We start from the raw sequence: 18,587 nt of genomic DNA, 5'->3' as shown, positions 1-18,587 counted from the left end.
AAAATGTGTAGAAAATAAGACGTCAAAGAGAAAGCTAAACTTCCATGACAGATTCAGCAAGACACTATTCAGAATCCAACTGAATAGTTTTCTACTACTGAATAAAAGTAAAATGTGAAGGAAAGGTTCTAAGAAGACTCATAAAACACGCATTTACGACTACCACCTGAAATGAACTAAAAATAATGTGGCATTTAGAAACTATACGCTTTTTATGGTAGTTTACCAAAAAATTTTTATTTACCCATGAGTTTGTTTGCATAGCCTTTGAAATTGAGTTCCTAAAATTCTGGGTTTTGCCAGATTGTTCTTAGCCAAATCAATTACTAATTGGGATAATCTTTGATTTCTCACCAGTGAGAGAATATTGACGTTGGAATGGACCTTTAAGCCACCCAGTCCACCCCCCTGGCTTTATAGATGAAGAAAATGAAATCTGAGAGGTAAGAGTCATTGCCCAAGGAGAATCCAGCCTCCTTCTCCAGCACTTTATCACACAGCTTTCTAATCTTCCTTGCGTGGCACTGGTCTTTAGCAAAGCTCAAAAATAAGATAAATGAAAATTTAAAAAGAGAATCTAGAGAATAAAAAACAAAGAAACTGGGGTACAGATCAGAAGTCCACCTATGCTCTTCAAGAGAAATTAACACACGGAGATCTGAGGGGCATAGGCCTTTGTTTTTCCTGTGGAAGCTTCAAGATTAGTTAATCCTGCTAGGACACAGCTGAGAATAATACTGAGTCATGGTAAACTTCTTACGTGATAGCCAAACTTCTTTTTAAAAAAATCACTTTCATGTAGGTGTGAGTGTGCATTTAAATATTTTTATTTTGTTTTTACTGTTTTAACTGTTTCTAACTCTTAGAATTCATTTTCTAAAAAGTTCAGTGTGAATTTATGTTTCAGGACCATATATAAAATAGAGAGAGATTTCAGAGCAGCAGAGCCACCCGGAGAAGTGCTAATAAGAATATACTAATGAATCATCGAGCCTTACGTAGAAAACCGGGGATGTACTGTATGGTGACTAACATAATATAATAAAAAATCATTATAAAAAAAAAAAAAAGAATCACAGCGAAAGTTGAAAGAAGTGCATTAGATCCATTTTCTGCTTTCCTTTGGGTCCCACAAGCACGACAGAGTATAGGAGGCCACCTGGTGGTGAAATGAACCAATTAACCATTTAACACTACATTGAAGAGCAAGGAAAACTGGTAGACTTTGGGTTGTTACAAGAGGAAAACTTGAACCTTGGGCAAAAGAATGATGCTCAACAGGTATTAGTGGGATACAACAGACAGAAAATTGAACTGGAAAATCATTCAAGTCTGTAGAATAATGCACATCACTGAAGATTTGCCATAAAGGTTATTTATACAAGGGACTGGTGAACTTTTTCTGCAAAGAGCCCCATAGTTTAGGCATGCGGGCCATATGGTCACTGTTGAAACTGCTCAATTCTGTTACTGAAGTGTAAAACAGCCACAAACAATACATAAATGAATGTGCCTGGCTATGTTCCAATAAAACTTTATTTAAAAAAAAAAAAAACAAAAAACAGGCCATGGGCTGGATTTGACCTTCAGTCTACAGTTCGTTAACCCCTGATTCTGTATTATGTATTGTGCTATTTACCAAGCACAAGGCTGAACCACTTACATACGTTACTCATGGGATTCTGACAACCTTTCAAAGTGGGTGTTATCCCCATTTCACAGGTTTGAAAACTGCAGCTTAAACAGTTTAAACAATTTGGTAAAAAATGTACTACGCTCTTTCTAATATAGAAATGCTTTATGTAGCCTCGTGACCATTTTTCCTCTGTGACTACAGAAATCTGTTCTGATCCTCCCTCCCATTTACCCTGCAGAGACTGCTTTTGGTTCTCTCCATGGAGACTTTGCTCCTGTTTCTCCATCTTGTGTTCCCTTGAAATGTTGTTTGTCTCTTACCATCTCTTTCTCCATCACTTCTTTTATGTTTAAAAACTTTATGTCAGTTTTCATAACAACAGATGTAAGCAAGCATGAAAAAAGACAAAAGCAATGTATTAAAAATAGATAGCCATATATACAACAATAAGCCAAGGAAACTGTCATACTGTGTATGCTCCAAATGGAATGTGAGCCAAAAACATGATGCTCACTCTTACATAAATAATATATTATGCATCCGCTGGGAGAAGCAGCAGCTCTGTCCCTAAACGGGAAGAAGATTTTTTAGCCCATTTTACATCATTTTCTTTTCCTTTTCAAACTTTTTTTTTTTAGGTATACGTTGTAAGTCATACCATCTCAGACAGGCCATATTCCTCTTCCAAACCATCCATGAACTATTTTATTAACTGTTAATAAGAGAGAGTTGAAAAACCTGATGGAGAAATCCATGGAGCTTGGTAAAGCCCCTCAAATACATGGATTACCAGCACTACCTCAATGTTAGCATATTTTCTCCTCCAAAAGAGGATAGAAGTGGTTTCAGTTAGATAGAGTATAGACAAAACTGATATAAAGGACTTCTGAAAGATTTTTTAACTTGAAAAGAAAGCTGCAAAAGCTTGAGAAATGTAACTATAGAGAAAGCAGAAAGAAAAGGTTTAATTACCGAGCATGGATTCCGGCCAATTTGACAATTAAACCTAACAACAGAAGGGATTTACACTAGATATAAGAAGACTTTCAGGGCAGGGAGAGTTGTTAAACATTTTAATGGGAGGCTGTGGAATTCCCTCTGGAAAGATCTTTAATGGAGGACAAATTCTCTCCTATCTGGAATGGATAAAAAACAATCCTTGAAAGAGAGGAAATGAAATGAAGGTCCTTATGAGGTCACTTGTAGTCCTGAAACTCCAGGTAAAATTCTCACTTCCCGTGGAAATAAATAACTGTACAAAACCTCTAAGAGATTCACTTTGGAAGTTTCAGGAGAAAACACTCATGAAGCAGGCAACTTAAATCAGTATTTATCGAGTGAGTGCCCGATCTTACCTGCCCCCGGGGAGATGTACACCCCCAACAGAGCACAGGTCGGTGCGGCAGTGTGGACAATGCACAGAGAATGCGATTATTCACTTCACTTAATTCTTTAAAAAATCTTTGTGCTCCAATCAGCTTTCTGGAACTGTCTATTTCCTGAACTTGGTGAGCTCAAAAAAATCTCACAAGAGCTGGCTGTCACATGAGATTTCTGGCATTACTCATGGTATCCCTGGATCTTTCTGTAAACAGAAAAGGCTTCTGACAGTGTTTCCATACTTCATCTCTTTTTCTAACCCAAACTTGGACGGACGGAGCCTCTTAAACTATCATCAAAACATGGATCATAAAATGCTAGCCAACTTTGAGTTATTTTGCTATATTCCCATGTTGCAGAAAAAGAATTCAATTAGCTCAACGCTAGAGATTCATTTATACTTAAGTTTTAATGAACATGAGAATTTTTGTCCACGGCTTGTTAGAACTCCAGTGATTCACAGAGTGGATATGTAGCATCAGCAGGCAGAAGAGACTGAGGAAGAAGAGAGGAAAATCGCACAGAGAGGAACGCTCTTCACACATATTTTCAAATCTCAACATGTTCCAGCTGAGGAAAGCTGAGGAGGAAGGACAAAGTTCAATGGGAAGACAGTAAACCCAAATGGATGTCAAGGACATAAATAGGAGCAAGAGGTGAATTCATCACAAATCTTTATCAAATTCTAATTTCAAATGCAACATCTTTTAGCTTTTTCTTAATTGCATAAAATCACTGACGCTCACAATTAATGGCTAAGTTAAAAATATAAATGACCACATATGAGGATTATTTTTAAAAAACTATGAATAGTGTGAAACTTCTTTTGAAATGAAAGAGTGGGAGAAAGTTTCAAAATTACATTTTAGATTTCTCCCGACCTTACAGCTGTCAACCCTAACTTTTTAAGTCGCATGTTCTGAATTAGCTAGCTGTAGCTTTGGAAAGAAGAGTCAGCCTTTTACACTCTATCCATCCACCCTCATCACAATGGACTTGGTTACCTCTTACTGTTTTTCTCACCTCCCTCATGACTACTTTTTTAGACATACATACTCCTCTGAAGTCAAACCTAATTTTCTACAACAAAGACGTCAATAAACTCTCCCATTAACTATGGTACAAGGGAAAAAATGTGATGATATTCCTACCATGTCTGATGACTGTTCACGTTCACCTGCATCTATTGTTCTATTTTTAGGTTTTACATTTGCATGGTACATGGTATTACTTATATGTACAAGTAATTATACTGTCTACATAATCAAGAATGCATCAACAAATAGTACAGTTTGAGAGGTTGCACACTAGTCACAGAATTATGGGGATTAGTTGTACATTTTTGTACCGTTTGACTCAGACATGGGCAACATGATCCTTCCCCTCCTCCTTCCCTCTTTCTTTCCCTCTTTTTCTCCCTGATACCAACCTGGCCAAATCTGAGTACCCCGAGTATTAAGAACTGCACTTCACACACTTCAGTTTTTAAAGGAGAGAGATTTTTGGTTTTGTTTCTATATACGGTATAAGAGGAGGCCATGAAGTCTCAGACTGAATGACCACAGCATGAAAATAGGGTTGTTTTCTTGCAAAAGTAATGAATTGATAGCATAGTTATGATCAGTAGAATTTAATTAACAGCTTATTAAATAAACATATTTGAAAAGTGTTTCTCAATATATATTTATTGGGTTTCTATTATGTGCCAGGCACAGCACTAGGCAGTGGAGACATGGCAAAACACAACACAGACATGAAGCTTGCCCTCCTGGAGTGTAGAGTTTAACAAAAATTATAATCATTCATTCTCACATTTGGTCCACAACATTCAAATCTATCATAACTATTAAAAAGTATGCATTTAATTATAACAAAGTACTCATGGCTAAATTATTCTCAAGGAGGGCTCTCTTAGGGAGGCACCTGTGAATACTGACAGGGTGAAACTATTATAATGAAGGTAGCAAAATTAAATATGCCAAGACTTATAACACAGAAATGAGCTCCAAGCTGAAACTTGGCATATAGGAAGGAAGTTTGCTTAGTCACTTACATATGCATGATTTAAATGTCTTGGGATTACCAGCATTTTTGGTCCAAGGAATCTGGTTTCGTCCAAATTCAATCCTTATGAAAGGTTTTTTTAACTAAATGAGTTAATACTTTGTATACGTATATATATGTGTCAACACACACAAACGTGTGAGCATAACCATTTGTGTGCATGTACCCCTTCCACAAACTTCCTAGTTTTCAGTGGATAAAATGAGACGACAGGGAAATACAACGAATCACAAATTTTCTTTAAGCCAATGTCAATGAGCATATAGAATCAATTACTTAGGAAAGCGGCTGAAATAGTAAGTTCAGAGGAGTTACAGGGGTGTATAGATGTCCTTCTGGAGAAAGGCTCTGTGGTCTAAACAAGTTTAGAAGAAAAATGAGAATCAATTCCAGAAGCATTAGCCTGCTTGACTCTTTCCTGGCTTCAGTAAAAGAAAATGCGTATGAGGGTATGTATATGTATATGTGTGTGCGCGTGCACGTGTGTGTGTGTGTGTGTGTGTGTGTTTATGTTTTGTGTCTTATGTAAATGAACGAAGGTTCAGCAGGAAGACCACTGCTTCCCTCTTAGCTTACCCCAGTGTGCCTCATTAGGTACAGAGTGTCGCAGAAGTGCCTGGTTTAAGAATGTATGAGCTTCGCAAATGCCAACATTATTAAAAATATGCTTGGGAATGCCCTAGTTTCTGAGAACTGAAATTGCCTCCTTGACAGGACTGGAAAATGGCTTTTCTGCAAACGATATTCCTCTAGAGTATCTCTCCATGGGGACCCTTCTTCAGTAACTCCCCTTGGCAATAACAGGATCCATGAGGTGGAATCTTCTTTGGGCAATGCTGCCTTTAGTGCATCTCCCCCACCAAAACATAAATATTTTCAGCCTTAGCTTTCCCGAATCTGAAAAAAATATAGGAAGTTCCTGTGAGGCTCCACATGGCAACACTCTCGTAGGGTGCCGAGGTACTTAAGAAAGTGTGAGGGTTTTCACAGAACAGCCTGATGACTGGCTAAAGAGCAAACCCAAGTCCATCATGTTTTCTCTGCTGATGTTCCATTTAATAATTAGGAACGTCTTTCTTTCTGGCACAAGAAGCTCATGCAGAGGGAGGAAAATGCACTTGCAAGAATGTTGCCTATTGTAGAGAAGAAGATACAGAGCAACAGTGAGCAGGTAAGTAGCATGTGAAAGATTGTGGGCATTAAAGCCAACCAGATTGGGTTCAAACTTTGACTTATTTACTTATTTCTTATGGTAGCTACTGATACAGTTCAACAACTATTTCTAGCTTTCTGCCTTTCAAGCATATAGTAGGGATTCATTTCCTCACCCACTTTGGAGTTGGGTGGGGCCATGTGATTAGTTCTGGTCAATGATTTTGAGAGGAAGTAACGTGTTTCCCTTCCAGGTAGAAGGTTTAATGTCAGGAGGGAGACCCTCCAGAACTCTTTTCCCTTTCCACCTTGAGGGAATATTTAAGAAGGTGGCTGGTTCATTAGTCTGCGTCCTGGAGTAAGAAGAATGCCAAGCAGAGCCCATAGCCAACCTGTGATGGATATGTAGTTTCTGTGAGAAATAAGTCTTCATAACTTTAAACCTTTGAGATTTGGGGGTTGTTTGGAATCTCTGCAAACCCTAGCCTAACCTAAGAAACTGGTTCTTTTAGGCTAGTCACTTAAGCTTCCAGTGTTTCACAAGCTCATATTCATGAAATGCGGAAAATAATCCGGGATCATTGGGAGAGCATTAAATAAGCTCATGTGTATAAGGCACTAACACAGTCAAATAGTAAGATCGGACCAATTCAGTTTTTTTCTCCCTGCATCCTACTCCTATCTCAACACACACACACACACACACACACACACACACACACACACACACACACACACATACACACACACACACAGAGTCTTCCCTTTTTATCAAATGGTGAGATAAATAACATCTGTCCTTGGTCCCTTTTCTAGATTTCTTCTCTCTACCGATTCCATCTTCCCTTCCTAGTGCCCTTCCATCCATTTAAATGAAATATTAAAATTGGCATTTAATTCCGTACTATTCTCTTACCTCCTGAGAATATCTGTATCCAGTAGAGTGCGTTCTTTTTTACCTCAAAGAAATGAATCTTAAGGATGGGATTTAAAGCAGTATGGACAGTTAGTAATGGAAATAGTTGGGTTGGGGAATTCCTAATACTTCAAAAATGATGTCCCTTGGAAAACCACAAATCTACCTCCTTCTAAAGTTAGACATGGTAGTGAGATAAGGAGAAGGAAAAAAAGGAGGTTAATGGGTTTATCTGTGAAAGTACTATGGTTGAGCTTTTCTCACCCAGGGTTTTCCAGACTATTCTGAACAGGTACCAGGACTTCTATATTCTTCTTTCTTTCTTTTTTTAAAATATGGAACATGTCACGAATTTGTGTGTCATCCTTGCACAGGGGCCATGCTAATCTATCATTTCAATTTTAGTACACGTGCTGCCGAAAAGAGCACAGGACTTTTTTTTTTAAACAAACAAAATATTATCTAGGTACTCTTTTAGCCTCACCTTCCTGTTTTAGGAATACATGCATGAAATCCTAATAAATTGTAAAAACTAGAATAATCATAAGGACAAAATATTTGGATTCAAGAGCATATCTTCCACACTTGGTTATGTTATGATATAATTTATGTTGTAAGTTATGTAAATCACATAGTTGTAGTTATGATATAGTTATGATAACCAATACCTTCCCAATACAGGCAGTTATAGTTATGACAACCAGTGCCTTCCTGATGTAATTACATGAAACATTAAACCTAACATTTATCCTTTCTATATCAAGACCCTTTTGTCAATGATAATACTTGGTTTTCCTCTTTAAACCTTGGTTGTCCTTTTTTTCCCAACAAAATAAAGAACTCCTAGCTCATACCATGTAAAGTGCAATCACACATCCTGTTTTTTTTCTAGCTACAAAGTAGATCAGCCCAAATATGAATATAACCACTAAAAGATAAGTAATTTAAAAATAGGCAATGCTAAAATGTAGGTGAGGGACATTTCCATGGACTCACTGACCTGAAACATAACACAGTACCGAGCAGTTCTGGAGCCAAAGGTGGCAGTGAATCTAACAAACACGCTTTCTTGTAAGTAGTTGCAGTGTTCTTCTAATTTATTTTACAAAAACCAGAAAGAAATCTCCAAATATGTGGAGTTAAAGCCAAATCTCTCAGTTTAACACGGTAGGGAACACTGTACATTCACATCTAATTAAGTAAAAGTCGTTTTTCAAAAGTTAAAGGCTGAAATTTTTGCAATTTAATCCAAAATTTTATTAGCAAACTCTAATGATTATCCTGATTGCAATTAATAAAAGCTCCCAAACAGGTCGACTCATTTAAGTGCTATCTGTAATCATCTGGATTTTAACATGATGGTTATTACTTATTACCCTGAAACCAAGCCGCGCAATGAGATATTGATTACTTTTAACCTTTAGATCCAAGGATTCAAGAAAGGTCAGAGGAGGGGAACGCTATACCTTTCTTGGCCGGCAAACGTATTGCCTTCAGGAGAATTCAAATGATTCCCGTTGGCCAAGTAGATCCAAGATTAGTTTATTCTCTGGGCTGACAAGAAATGATGATGCTTTTAAAAATAACACCCAGCACGTATTTAGTGAAGTGTTACATTTACATAACCAGTGGCCTCAAGATGTGCTTCCCATCACAGCAACTCTCCGGCTGTTAACCCTTGAACAAGTTTTGTTCACGGAAGCATCTTTGTTGGGACGAGATACTAAACGCAGTGGCTTTCATTGGAATAAACTCATCTCATTAAATTCTCTTGCGGGTTCCAAAAGGCTGAACACAATCACTGGCCACTGCTGGCCACTGGCATTTCTTTGGGTTTTCTTTTTCCATGACAACATTTAGAAATATTTTTCACATTTGTGCCACCGAAAAGGAAGGAGCTCTTGGTGGGGTCCAGCAGGATTACGGGCAAGGGAAACATAACTGTTATGTGTTAGATTAATTTGCAGAACACTTGGCATTATTATTGCCAAGTCGTCAAATTGTTCCAAGTTGTTCCGGAAGGTTGTTATTAATAGTATGTTTTCTGAGGAAAGTTCTGTCTACTTTTGGAACTGCATTTCTGTTGCCAAGGAAACTCCTTTAAGCACAGTTTTCTAGGAGCACACTGCTGCTTTTGTTTGCCAGTGTCCTATTCATATCATCTAAGTAAGCGTTTTACGTGCTCCAGCCTTCGGTCCCAAATGTTGAGGTTTTAGCCCATTTAAGTTGCTTTTTCAAACACGGCTTATGCCTGCTATGATTTCCCTCTTTCTCTCCCCCCTTTTCTCTCTCTCCCTCTCCATCCAAAGCCTCTCTCTCCCCGCCTTCTTCCCACTCTCCCTCCAACACGCCCAACTCTTACTATTCAAGGTTTATTTTTTTAAACAGTTGCATTAGGGGAGATAGTTTTCACGAGTTTTTGATAAATTAACTTCAATTTGAATAATAATTCCATAGGTTGTAGCATTAGTCCTTCAAGTGTTAATTATCTTTTCACTTTAAAATTAATGTAGTCATTTCCTCCTGACTCCTCTACCCCATTTATTGAAGTGCTGAGGAAAACATGTCATTGAGTCCCGAGCCAGCCCTGTTGTTGTGATTAAGCGTGGTCACATGGCCCATCTCTGCCAAAAGGAGGGCCCTGAGAAAAGGTGACAAAGACAGTGATTTCCTGTCAGCAAAGAGTACGACAGGGCTGTCTAGAAGTGATGCAAATGAGGGGAACTTTCCCCACGGCTTGTTTGATCCACTCTAGGCCAGAGCAGGCCCGGCCAGGGAGAGAGGGAGCCGCACAATACAGCAGAGGCAGCCCAGAGAGCCAACGCACCTTCCGGACAGTAGCTCACCACCAGAGACAAAAACTGCTGGCGGGCCTTCCCTTCCTTGCCCCTCTGCACACAGAGCCAACTATTTCTTGGCATACTATTCTCTTAACATCCTTCCTTTTTTTTCCTCCCGTCTCAAAAAAGTGACTCAAATAGGAATTATAAGCCCCAGCAAAAACGGCGTTTCCTATATTGTTCAGAAACCACATCGTCATCTACTTTTCCTTCGAAACATGCTCAGGGTGAGTCTGGTCCTCTCTCAAGAAAGAAAAGAAAAATATATATAGTTGTCTTCATAGCAAACACTGATTCATCAAAGCTTGCATTAATATGACAGTTAATCTAGGACTTTGTAGCTTTAATAAAAATGGAACAACATATTCATTTCTACATAGCAGTGGAGGCAGCCTAGATTTTCCTATTCTGATCACTTTTAAAATGACTAGATAATGTTATTTGAAATATTATAATGATTTTAAGCATATTCTTCTTATCTTAATGGAGTTTTAATCTAACATACAATTAAGCTCTACAATTAATCTACTGAGAAAGAGGTAAAAAATTATCATTAGGTTCTTATGCCTGATATATCTGGTACATTTTTACCTTGACTGCTTCAATAACTAGTAATTTGCCTCATTTTGGTACTGAAATTCCAACCTAAGGCCTAATTAACAGAATTTAATTCTTTAAAAAGATTTATTTACTTAAGAGAGAAAGAGTGACAGAGAGAACATGAGTGGGGGGAGGGGCAGAAAGAGAGAGGGAGAGAAATCCCCAAGCAGACTCTCCACTGAACGTGAAGCCAGACACAGGGCTTGATCCCAGGACCCTGAGATCATGGCCTGAGCCGAAATCAAGAGTCAGATGCTTAACCGACTGAACTACCCGGGCGCCCCCAGAATTTAATTTTTTGACACATACTTCTATTCTGTACACCAATATGTAATTTTTTTTTTTAAGGTAATGGATTTTCTTCTATTTTAAGCCCAGCTACTACAACCTGGACTATGAACCAGCCTAGTATTACATTTTTAGGAGCTTAAGTTCAGTCATAAAGGTATCAGGCCACATCTGAAATTATTTGGATCAATCTGGTCCAGAAAAAAACGAAGAAGGACTATTAGAGAGGGTTGAAATTTGTGAATGTATAAAATATAGGGGTAGCCGGATTAATCTGTTTTCTGTGATCGGCTCATGGGTATTACAACATCATTTTGGCATCAATAGTTATAAAATAACAAGTCAACTATGCCCCATTTTTCTTCTTTTACACTGTGTTTCTTATTTCCCAGCATTTCTAATCCTATTCCATACATGTTTCTTTTAAAAAGTCACAATGCTTATCTTTTAAGACACATCCAAATTCTCTAAAAGTGACATTTTCTCCTTTAAAATGTATCCCTTTCTCTTATGTTTTTTTTCCTAAAACAATTCTTCTTTCAGTGTTTAGTTCTCTTTTTGTTCGTATTTGTTTTTGAGCATTTTCTTATCTATTTGTTCATCCACCCATGATTTTAATTTACTCTTTTTGTTTTTAATTGTTTTAAATTACCCATTTTTGTTTGGTTAGTTGTATATTAACTATTTCAACTGTTTTTCTTTCTCTTCAAGGCTTACATTTCTCCATCACTTTCCTAATATCCTCTTCTTTCAAATATATAATACTGATGTCTTCTCTTATTAATCCCACCTGGCCAAATGATCCTTGAAAGGAACTACCTCTGGGTGACAGCTGTGCTCAAAGTCTATAAACATTACCTGGCAACAGAGTTAGAGAAAAATAACTCACTTGCTAAAAGTATTATGTTTAGAAACTTACTTGTAAGAAATACTGTGGTTAGACATTTCTCTCCCATGCCATTCTAATCCCTTATATATATTTAAAAATCCTAACAAAGTTTCATATCTAAGTATCAAAATAAACTTAATTTCTTCAAAGGAAGTGTAAATTTTTTCTCATGGAAAATGTAAATTTTGCAATTGAGCACATTTCCCTCTTTGCTTTTACTACCAGGAAACCCAATGTGAAATTTAGGATCTTTAGTAAGTGCATAGGACCATACAGTCTATATGTCTACATATTAACTCTTCTCACTGAAAGAGACTAGTCTATGTATATTTTCCCCAGTTCTGATTTGTATTTATATGTTAAAAATATTTTAAAATTTTTCCTGTGAATTCTTACGAGCAACCTCAAATCCACAGCAGAGTAAAAAATCAAATCAGTCTGTTTACTGAATGTTGTATTATGCAAAATGAACAGCCCTTTTCCATTTGCACACCGGACATATCTGTTTAATACTTATACCAACAGAGAAAGATAGAGGACACTTGCATTTTTCCATAAAACCAGAACAATATGAGAGTAACTAACCCTCAAAATGAAATATAAAATGTTCTGTGTAAATTCCTTGAAAGTATAAAGGTCTTAGTTAAAATGGGTACTAATGTTATATAATTTTTCAGCTGGAAGCATTATTTTAACCCCTCAGAAATCATATAAGCTAATATTTTATTGATAAAGAGCAACTAAGCCATCCTCTCAAGGAACAAATCTATAAATGCAGTGTTCTAGTGAGCACCATACTCTCTGAAAAACAGCTCTTATTCAAGCATAACAATAATCACCAGACTGCAACTTCTGAATCTGGCCCTTGAAATTAACCCTTGGACTCTGGAACCCCACACCAATCCAGGATCACTAAGGGCTCTGTCATCTGCGCTTTGTAGGTGGCAGAGAATGCGCGGTGCTCTGTGGCAAGGCAAGGAGCCTCTGACAGGGCACAGCCTCACAGCGCTCCAGAGTCAGCTGTGTCTGCCTCTGAGGCCAGGACAGCAACAGCAGCAGCCTGAGCTCCAGCCTCTCCAATCTTGGTGATGCTTCCAGGTCACTCAGGCTATAAAATTCATAGGATGGGGGAGGAGGTGTCTTGAGCTTCCCTGAGCCCAAGAATAATGCCACCTTTGATCTGTAGAAATGAAAAAAAAATGGAGCTTTTCCTTTGCAAGTGGGTTTTAAATATTTCTCCATTAATAGTTAATGCACATGCAGACCAGCAGAGTGACAGCTCCCTGTGATTATGAATTCTGGCTTCGTAACTCCAGTCCAAATAGGAGCTGAACTTTCAAAATCACGGTGGTTACTTTTGACAAATTAAATTGTCCTACTTAGGAAGGTAGGAGGAATGAAGAAAAAGAAAGTGAAAGAGTGGGAGCAAATTCTCCTTGGAGGTGATTCTCAGATTGAGGAAGAAAAAACAAGAAAGAACTACATCTGTGTTTTCTAGGCTGACAATACTGCCAGTGTTTATTAGAAAAGAGCTATAGAAGGTTCCAGCTCAGAGGTTGGGCAAGTGGGCCAGACAAAGACAGGAGAAGGAAAGACACTGGCAGGATGGCTCATTGTGTCAAAACAAGGAAGAAAATATTCTTAAGAAAGTGGTCGTTTTTAAATAAGAATCGGGTTGCTCTTAAGACCCTGCTGTTGAAAATTAATTAGAAGGAAAATGGTCTTAAATTCCTAACGATCTGAAAATACCAAGAAATGGTTTAAACAGAAAATCTACTTTGTAGCCCATCATAATGTTAAGGTTCTAAATTATGTCAGGTTGTGTCAATGCATTCTTTGCCTGTTAAATCTAATTCTTTTCCTTTAAGAAGTCCCTGTGGTATTTTGCTGGTTTGGGGTAACCAACATACCACAATAGGTGCCCAACTCGGGAGGTCTGCTGAATGAAGAGTCTAAGGTATTTATCTGTATTTGCGTATCTAGGAGTTAAGGCCAGAAGATTTTCTAGCAGAGACTAGAATATAAAATAAATAGGGAAAGTCAGGCATAGTAGTGCCTGATGTTGAAAAGGCTAAAAAAAATCTTCACTCTCGTTGACTACCATCTTATTACACTTTCTCTAAACCAACATTTCCAAATGTGAACTTTGGGGATCAACCTTAGCCTGTGTAATGCATGTCATGAGTCAGGATCTGGGCATGACTATCTACTCCAGGAAAGGAGCCGAGCAATAAAATATAGAGAGTCCCCCAAGGAGAGGAGAGAAAAGGTTTTGAATTCTATGGTAACAGGAATCATGCTTCTGTCCTGGTCTACAGCCCCTGGGATTTCACCATCACTCAGCTGAAGGTCTCTCTGAAAGGTTTCACCTTCATTCTTTATGATAATACCAGTGATCACAAACTTCATTCTCACCCTTAATTTTTTAGTATACGTGTTGCCAAAGTGAGTGCTCATCCTTAATTTTTGAACTCAACGACTGCTAATTCAGTATCAGCTATGTAAGATGTTTTGCTTAACAACATATAAAATCCAAGAGGAAGGCATTTTTCTTACTGTGATAGAAGCATTTTAAGAAAGGAAGATGATGTACATAGGTTGAGCTGGACTGGGAATGCCATGAAATGTGTCTCGATGACCAGGAAATGTGAGTAGTGCATGCCCCACAGGGGAAGCGGGAGTCCCACTGACAAAAAAAATGGTTTTGTCCCAAATGTCAGTGGTGCCCTTGACGAAAAATGCTGATAGAGCACTGGTATCTTTCAAGGACAATAAATTTAAAGATTAAAGTCTCAAATGGTATTGAAAGCCAAGGAAGGCCTGGGGACCAAATGAGAAGCGCTATTACTCAGGGGTCTCTGTGATCAATAGGCGCCAAACTCCCCTCCCCCAGGTCATCAGTTCAGTTGATTCCTAAAAAGGCGCATTAGAACAGAGGAATGGGACATGGAAAATGTTGACCTAACTGAGAATCCCTGAGGATTCTAGACAAAGACCTGAAATTAATCCTCCTCCATCAATTTTTCTAATTCGGGAGCCACCCCAAGTTCTAAATGACTCCGTAGTCAATATCCTCAGGATTGCTTTGGAGGTTTCTAAACCTCTGGAATTATGTGGGGGCTTGTGTGAAGAAAGACTCTACAGACCTGTAGCAGTTGCCCTTGGCGTGTAGCTCAATCTTTCATTTTGCTTATAAACCGAGTGCAAAGTTAGGACCAGTCTCATGAACTTAGCTGCGTTGAGCGCCTCAGAGCAGGAAGATGATGACAGGATATGAGTCACAAATGAAGAACCCCAGTATGGAAGATGTTTGGGAAAATACTATATAATCCAGGAGTTCTGAGTGGGTGGAATAACAGCTTTCAAGATGCCAAGATGGGAATTCTCGGGCAGAGCATTTATAAGGAAACCACACGAAAAAGAAGACTGATTTCCTATTAATTGTGATGTAAATTATATGGATGTAATTTTTGACAAAGAATAGCACTGTTACTGGAAAAAAAAAGTAGCGGTTTATGTGCAAAATGCAAAATGCATCAAGAAGAAAAGAAATGTTATTTGGCATCATGAATGCAATAAAATCTGAGATAATGGCTTATGGTTAGTTAACTTTTGTATTATTTTCTCCTGTTGGATTCAATTTTTAATGCTTATTAGGAATGAAACTAATATTTTTGTATCAATAAATTAATAAAGATTAATGGGCATTTTTCATACATAATTCTTGCTCCTGACATGAAATGTGAAATCACCTAGCTTTGTTTACATTAGGTGAAGACTGTTACTCCAGGCATGTTATGCCAGAAGATATACTGGGTAGTTTTGTTGTTCATGTGGACAGCTATCCATACAGGAAATAGCTAAGAGTCAACGAACTCGATTAATGTTGGACAGAATTCTTTAGGGAATAAAATATCACCATTTGCTGACTCCCTGGGGAGCTTATAGCTTCTCTTAACCAAGACGATTCTCAGGGGACACTAATTAAAAGTCAACCAGACCCTTGAAAAGTATAAATAAAGATCTCTCTATAGAGAAGGTAAAAGCTAAAATAACATCTTAGGAAAGGTAACTTAAAATGATAAAAAATGAGGAAGAAAGAAGACAACTTTTATTTGACCTTGAATGTACTTCTTATTCTCTAAGAAATTTTTAAAAGCTAGAGGGTAGTTGCTTCTTGTCATTACACTGTTGCTGATTCTGTGGTTAGTTATTAATTTTATTTTTTATGATTCACAATCTGCTCTTTGAAATATGCCATATGCTCAAAGCAATTCAAGGATGACAACTGTCAGAATTACTCCAATAAAAATTGCCTAAATGAGGAAGATTTACTGCAATCTGATATTTCAGTGGAAAGTCCCTCTACCCTCCCCAACAGCTTTTTCAGACACTGAATCTTGCAACCATTTTTTCAGTCAAAATCACATAGCTGTTTTGTAAGATCTTCTAAGACTCTTTAAGCAGAATTGGTAAAACACATTAGACTAAGGGTGAATTAGCAGACACGGAAAAACAATATAGATAGTTATTAGATGGATTGCCTGCAATCAATATATGAGTTCCAAGCCAGTTTTCTTAAATCACACGCAAATGTATTGACTTGATATGACAATGTCTGCTCTGTGTATCACTAATAAACATTAAATTGAACGAGCCCTGTACCCTGGAAGCAGCAAGCCAAACTGAAGGCAAATTTCTTTTTTCTCTGGAAAGATCTGAGGGGTGGATAGAATCCACCTGAGTGCTCCAATGAAAACACATTTTGCTCAATGTTACCAGCCCATTTATCCTTCATTTTGTTTCAGTCTATTTATTAATGCGGTTTCATTTATTGCTATTCATCTTGGAGATAAATCTTTGTCCTTCTATAGAATTACACCAAATAGAATGTGATAAAGGGAACTTTCTTGCAATTATGATGTCGGTGCAGCCTGTCAGCACACAAGGGATGGAAATGAGTTTGGGGACAGGGAAGGGAATTCTAATAGACACCATGATACATACAATGAACGCAAAGATATCCTGAGAGAGAGAGACTTGTCAGGCTAATCAGATCTTCCACAGCAAGGTAAAGGCAAGAAGGGTAGCTCTAACCTTGTAAAGATGCTGCTGTTGCTCCTCTGACATCATCAGGTCGTGGCTGTCCATCACGAGGGACTCCATGTCAATCAGCCAATCCCAGAGCTCCTGATATTCTGAATCAAAGTCCAGAAGCCTGAAGATAAGGCACAAAATGTATTATGCATAAATACAGTGTAGTTGTTAAAATCTCATATTAGAATAATATATTCTTGAAAACCCATGATGTTCCTAGGTGATACCTGTAAAAAGAGAAGGGAAAAATTCTCTGTGTGGTTACACGGTGGGCAAAATAGAAACTCAAGCCTGTGACATAGCATTTCTTAGATTTTGAAAACATAACATGTTATTCCAATGCTCATGCCTGAGACATATTGTGACTATTTCCATTTGCTAACCCTTTTTGAGGATTTACAACACTTGAACAAAATGACCACTACCATGTCCTTGAAAGAGAGCACTGCCATATTTACCAGATTGAGAAATGGAGGGTCAGTGCCTTGTGAAAGGTACATGGTCCAGAATTTTGGGTCAGAATAGCACCCTCAAAATTCCAACCTCTTTCTCGTCTATTAGATTTTCATAGATGTCGCATCCTAAATACATGTATGATCAAGAATACTAATTCAACTAATTTCTCTACAATGATCACAATTTATTATCAGATTTGAAATACCATTTTCACTGGGAAATGACTCAATCATTTATTTGTCCCTCTGCTGTCTATCTGCCTATCTCTGCAAACATATACCCTACATTTATTGTCATGGATGAGTAGCCAGCATTTCAGCTTAACACTCAGAGATAGGCTTGAGTGACTCGGGTAAGCCGGTGAGAACCAGGGGCAGATCCAGTATTAGACAGGTGTTCCCCACAGACGTGTAGGAAACAAAGGTAAGGACAGGAAGTCAAAACAATGAATCTTTGAATAGCCAGCAATCATTAAAATTCAAAGGAGGATCACTACGGTTTTCAACAAAATAAATCATTAGAATAAGGAGCTTAAAAGGATTAATGTGATTCTCTATTGAAAGCCTGGTGAATAAGTAAAGCCCAGATTCTTCTAAAACACTGTGATCAGAAAATGGAAGTGCAGGATGAAAAACTACGACTTTGTCCTTCCCCCCAAAAATCATCTCCCTAAAAGAAACCACATCCCTGTCAAACTGTAACTGAGCAAACCCTATCAGTGCCAATGAAGCAGCAGGCTCAGGTACGGCCTGGATTTATCAAGTGAGTATCTTATGACTACCTGTTCCTGTCTCTATACATCAAATGACTGCTTTCCACGAAAAGGAACATCCACTTTTCATAATTTACAATTGTATCTTAATCTATCTGTCAAAGAAAACTTAAGGTGTGTCTGGTGATAGAGGAGACTAGATCTAGAACTGTCTTATTTTAATTACCTTACCATAATTATAAAGATTATTGATTAAGACCATAAGCATCCAGGGGCAAGGATCGTCATTGGCTGACGTGTAGAATTAACGTTTACTGAATGCTGATGTTGGGTACAGGTGATGTGACCAAAAGTTTCAGCAAGGTTACGGTGGCCTAGAGCAGTGTTTCTCAGATTTAATGTGCATGTGACAGAGATGAGGATTTTGTGGAAATGCAGGTCCTGATTCAGTAACTCCAGGGTGGGGCCTGAGACTCTGCATTCTCGGCAACGGACAAAGCTGCTGGTCTCAGACATCACTTTGAATGGCAAGGAATCCCAGCATACAGAAATGTGAA

The 18,587-nt window shown here is 38.0% G+C and overlaps 1 protein-coding gene and 1 pseudogene across 1 annotated transcript in view; both read right to left on the bottom strand.

Annotated features, from left to right (window-relative positions):
* Positions 1 to 18,587, bottom strand: part of AKAP6 (A-kinase anchoring protein 6) — a 351,900-nt gene that overhangs the window by 90,521 nt on the left and 242,792 nt on the right. Inside the window, exon 8 of the mRNA XM_008710422.2 lies at positions 16,863 to 16,983. Coding sequence (XP_008708644.2) covers positions 16,863 to 16,983 — 121 coding nt within the window. The remainder of the gene's footprint in view (positions 1 to 16,862; positions 16,984 to 18,587) is intronic.
* LOC121100327 lies at positions 7,478 to 7,577 on the bottom strand (annotated as a pseudogene).

Source organism: Ursus maritimus, unplaced genomic scaffold (genome assembly GCF_017311325.1).
Source record: "Ursus maritimus isolate PB19 unplaced genomic scaffold, ASM1731132v1 scaffold_36, whole genome shotgun sequence".
NCBI lineage: Eukaryota > Metazoa > Chordata > Mammalia > Carnivora > Ursidae > Ursus > Ursus maritimus.
This window is presented reverse-complemented; position numbering and strand designations above follow the sequence as displayed.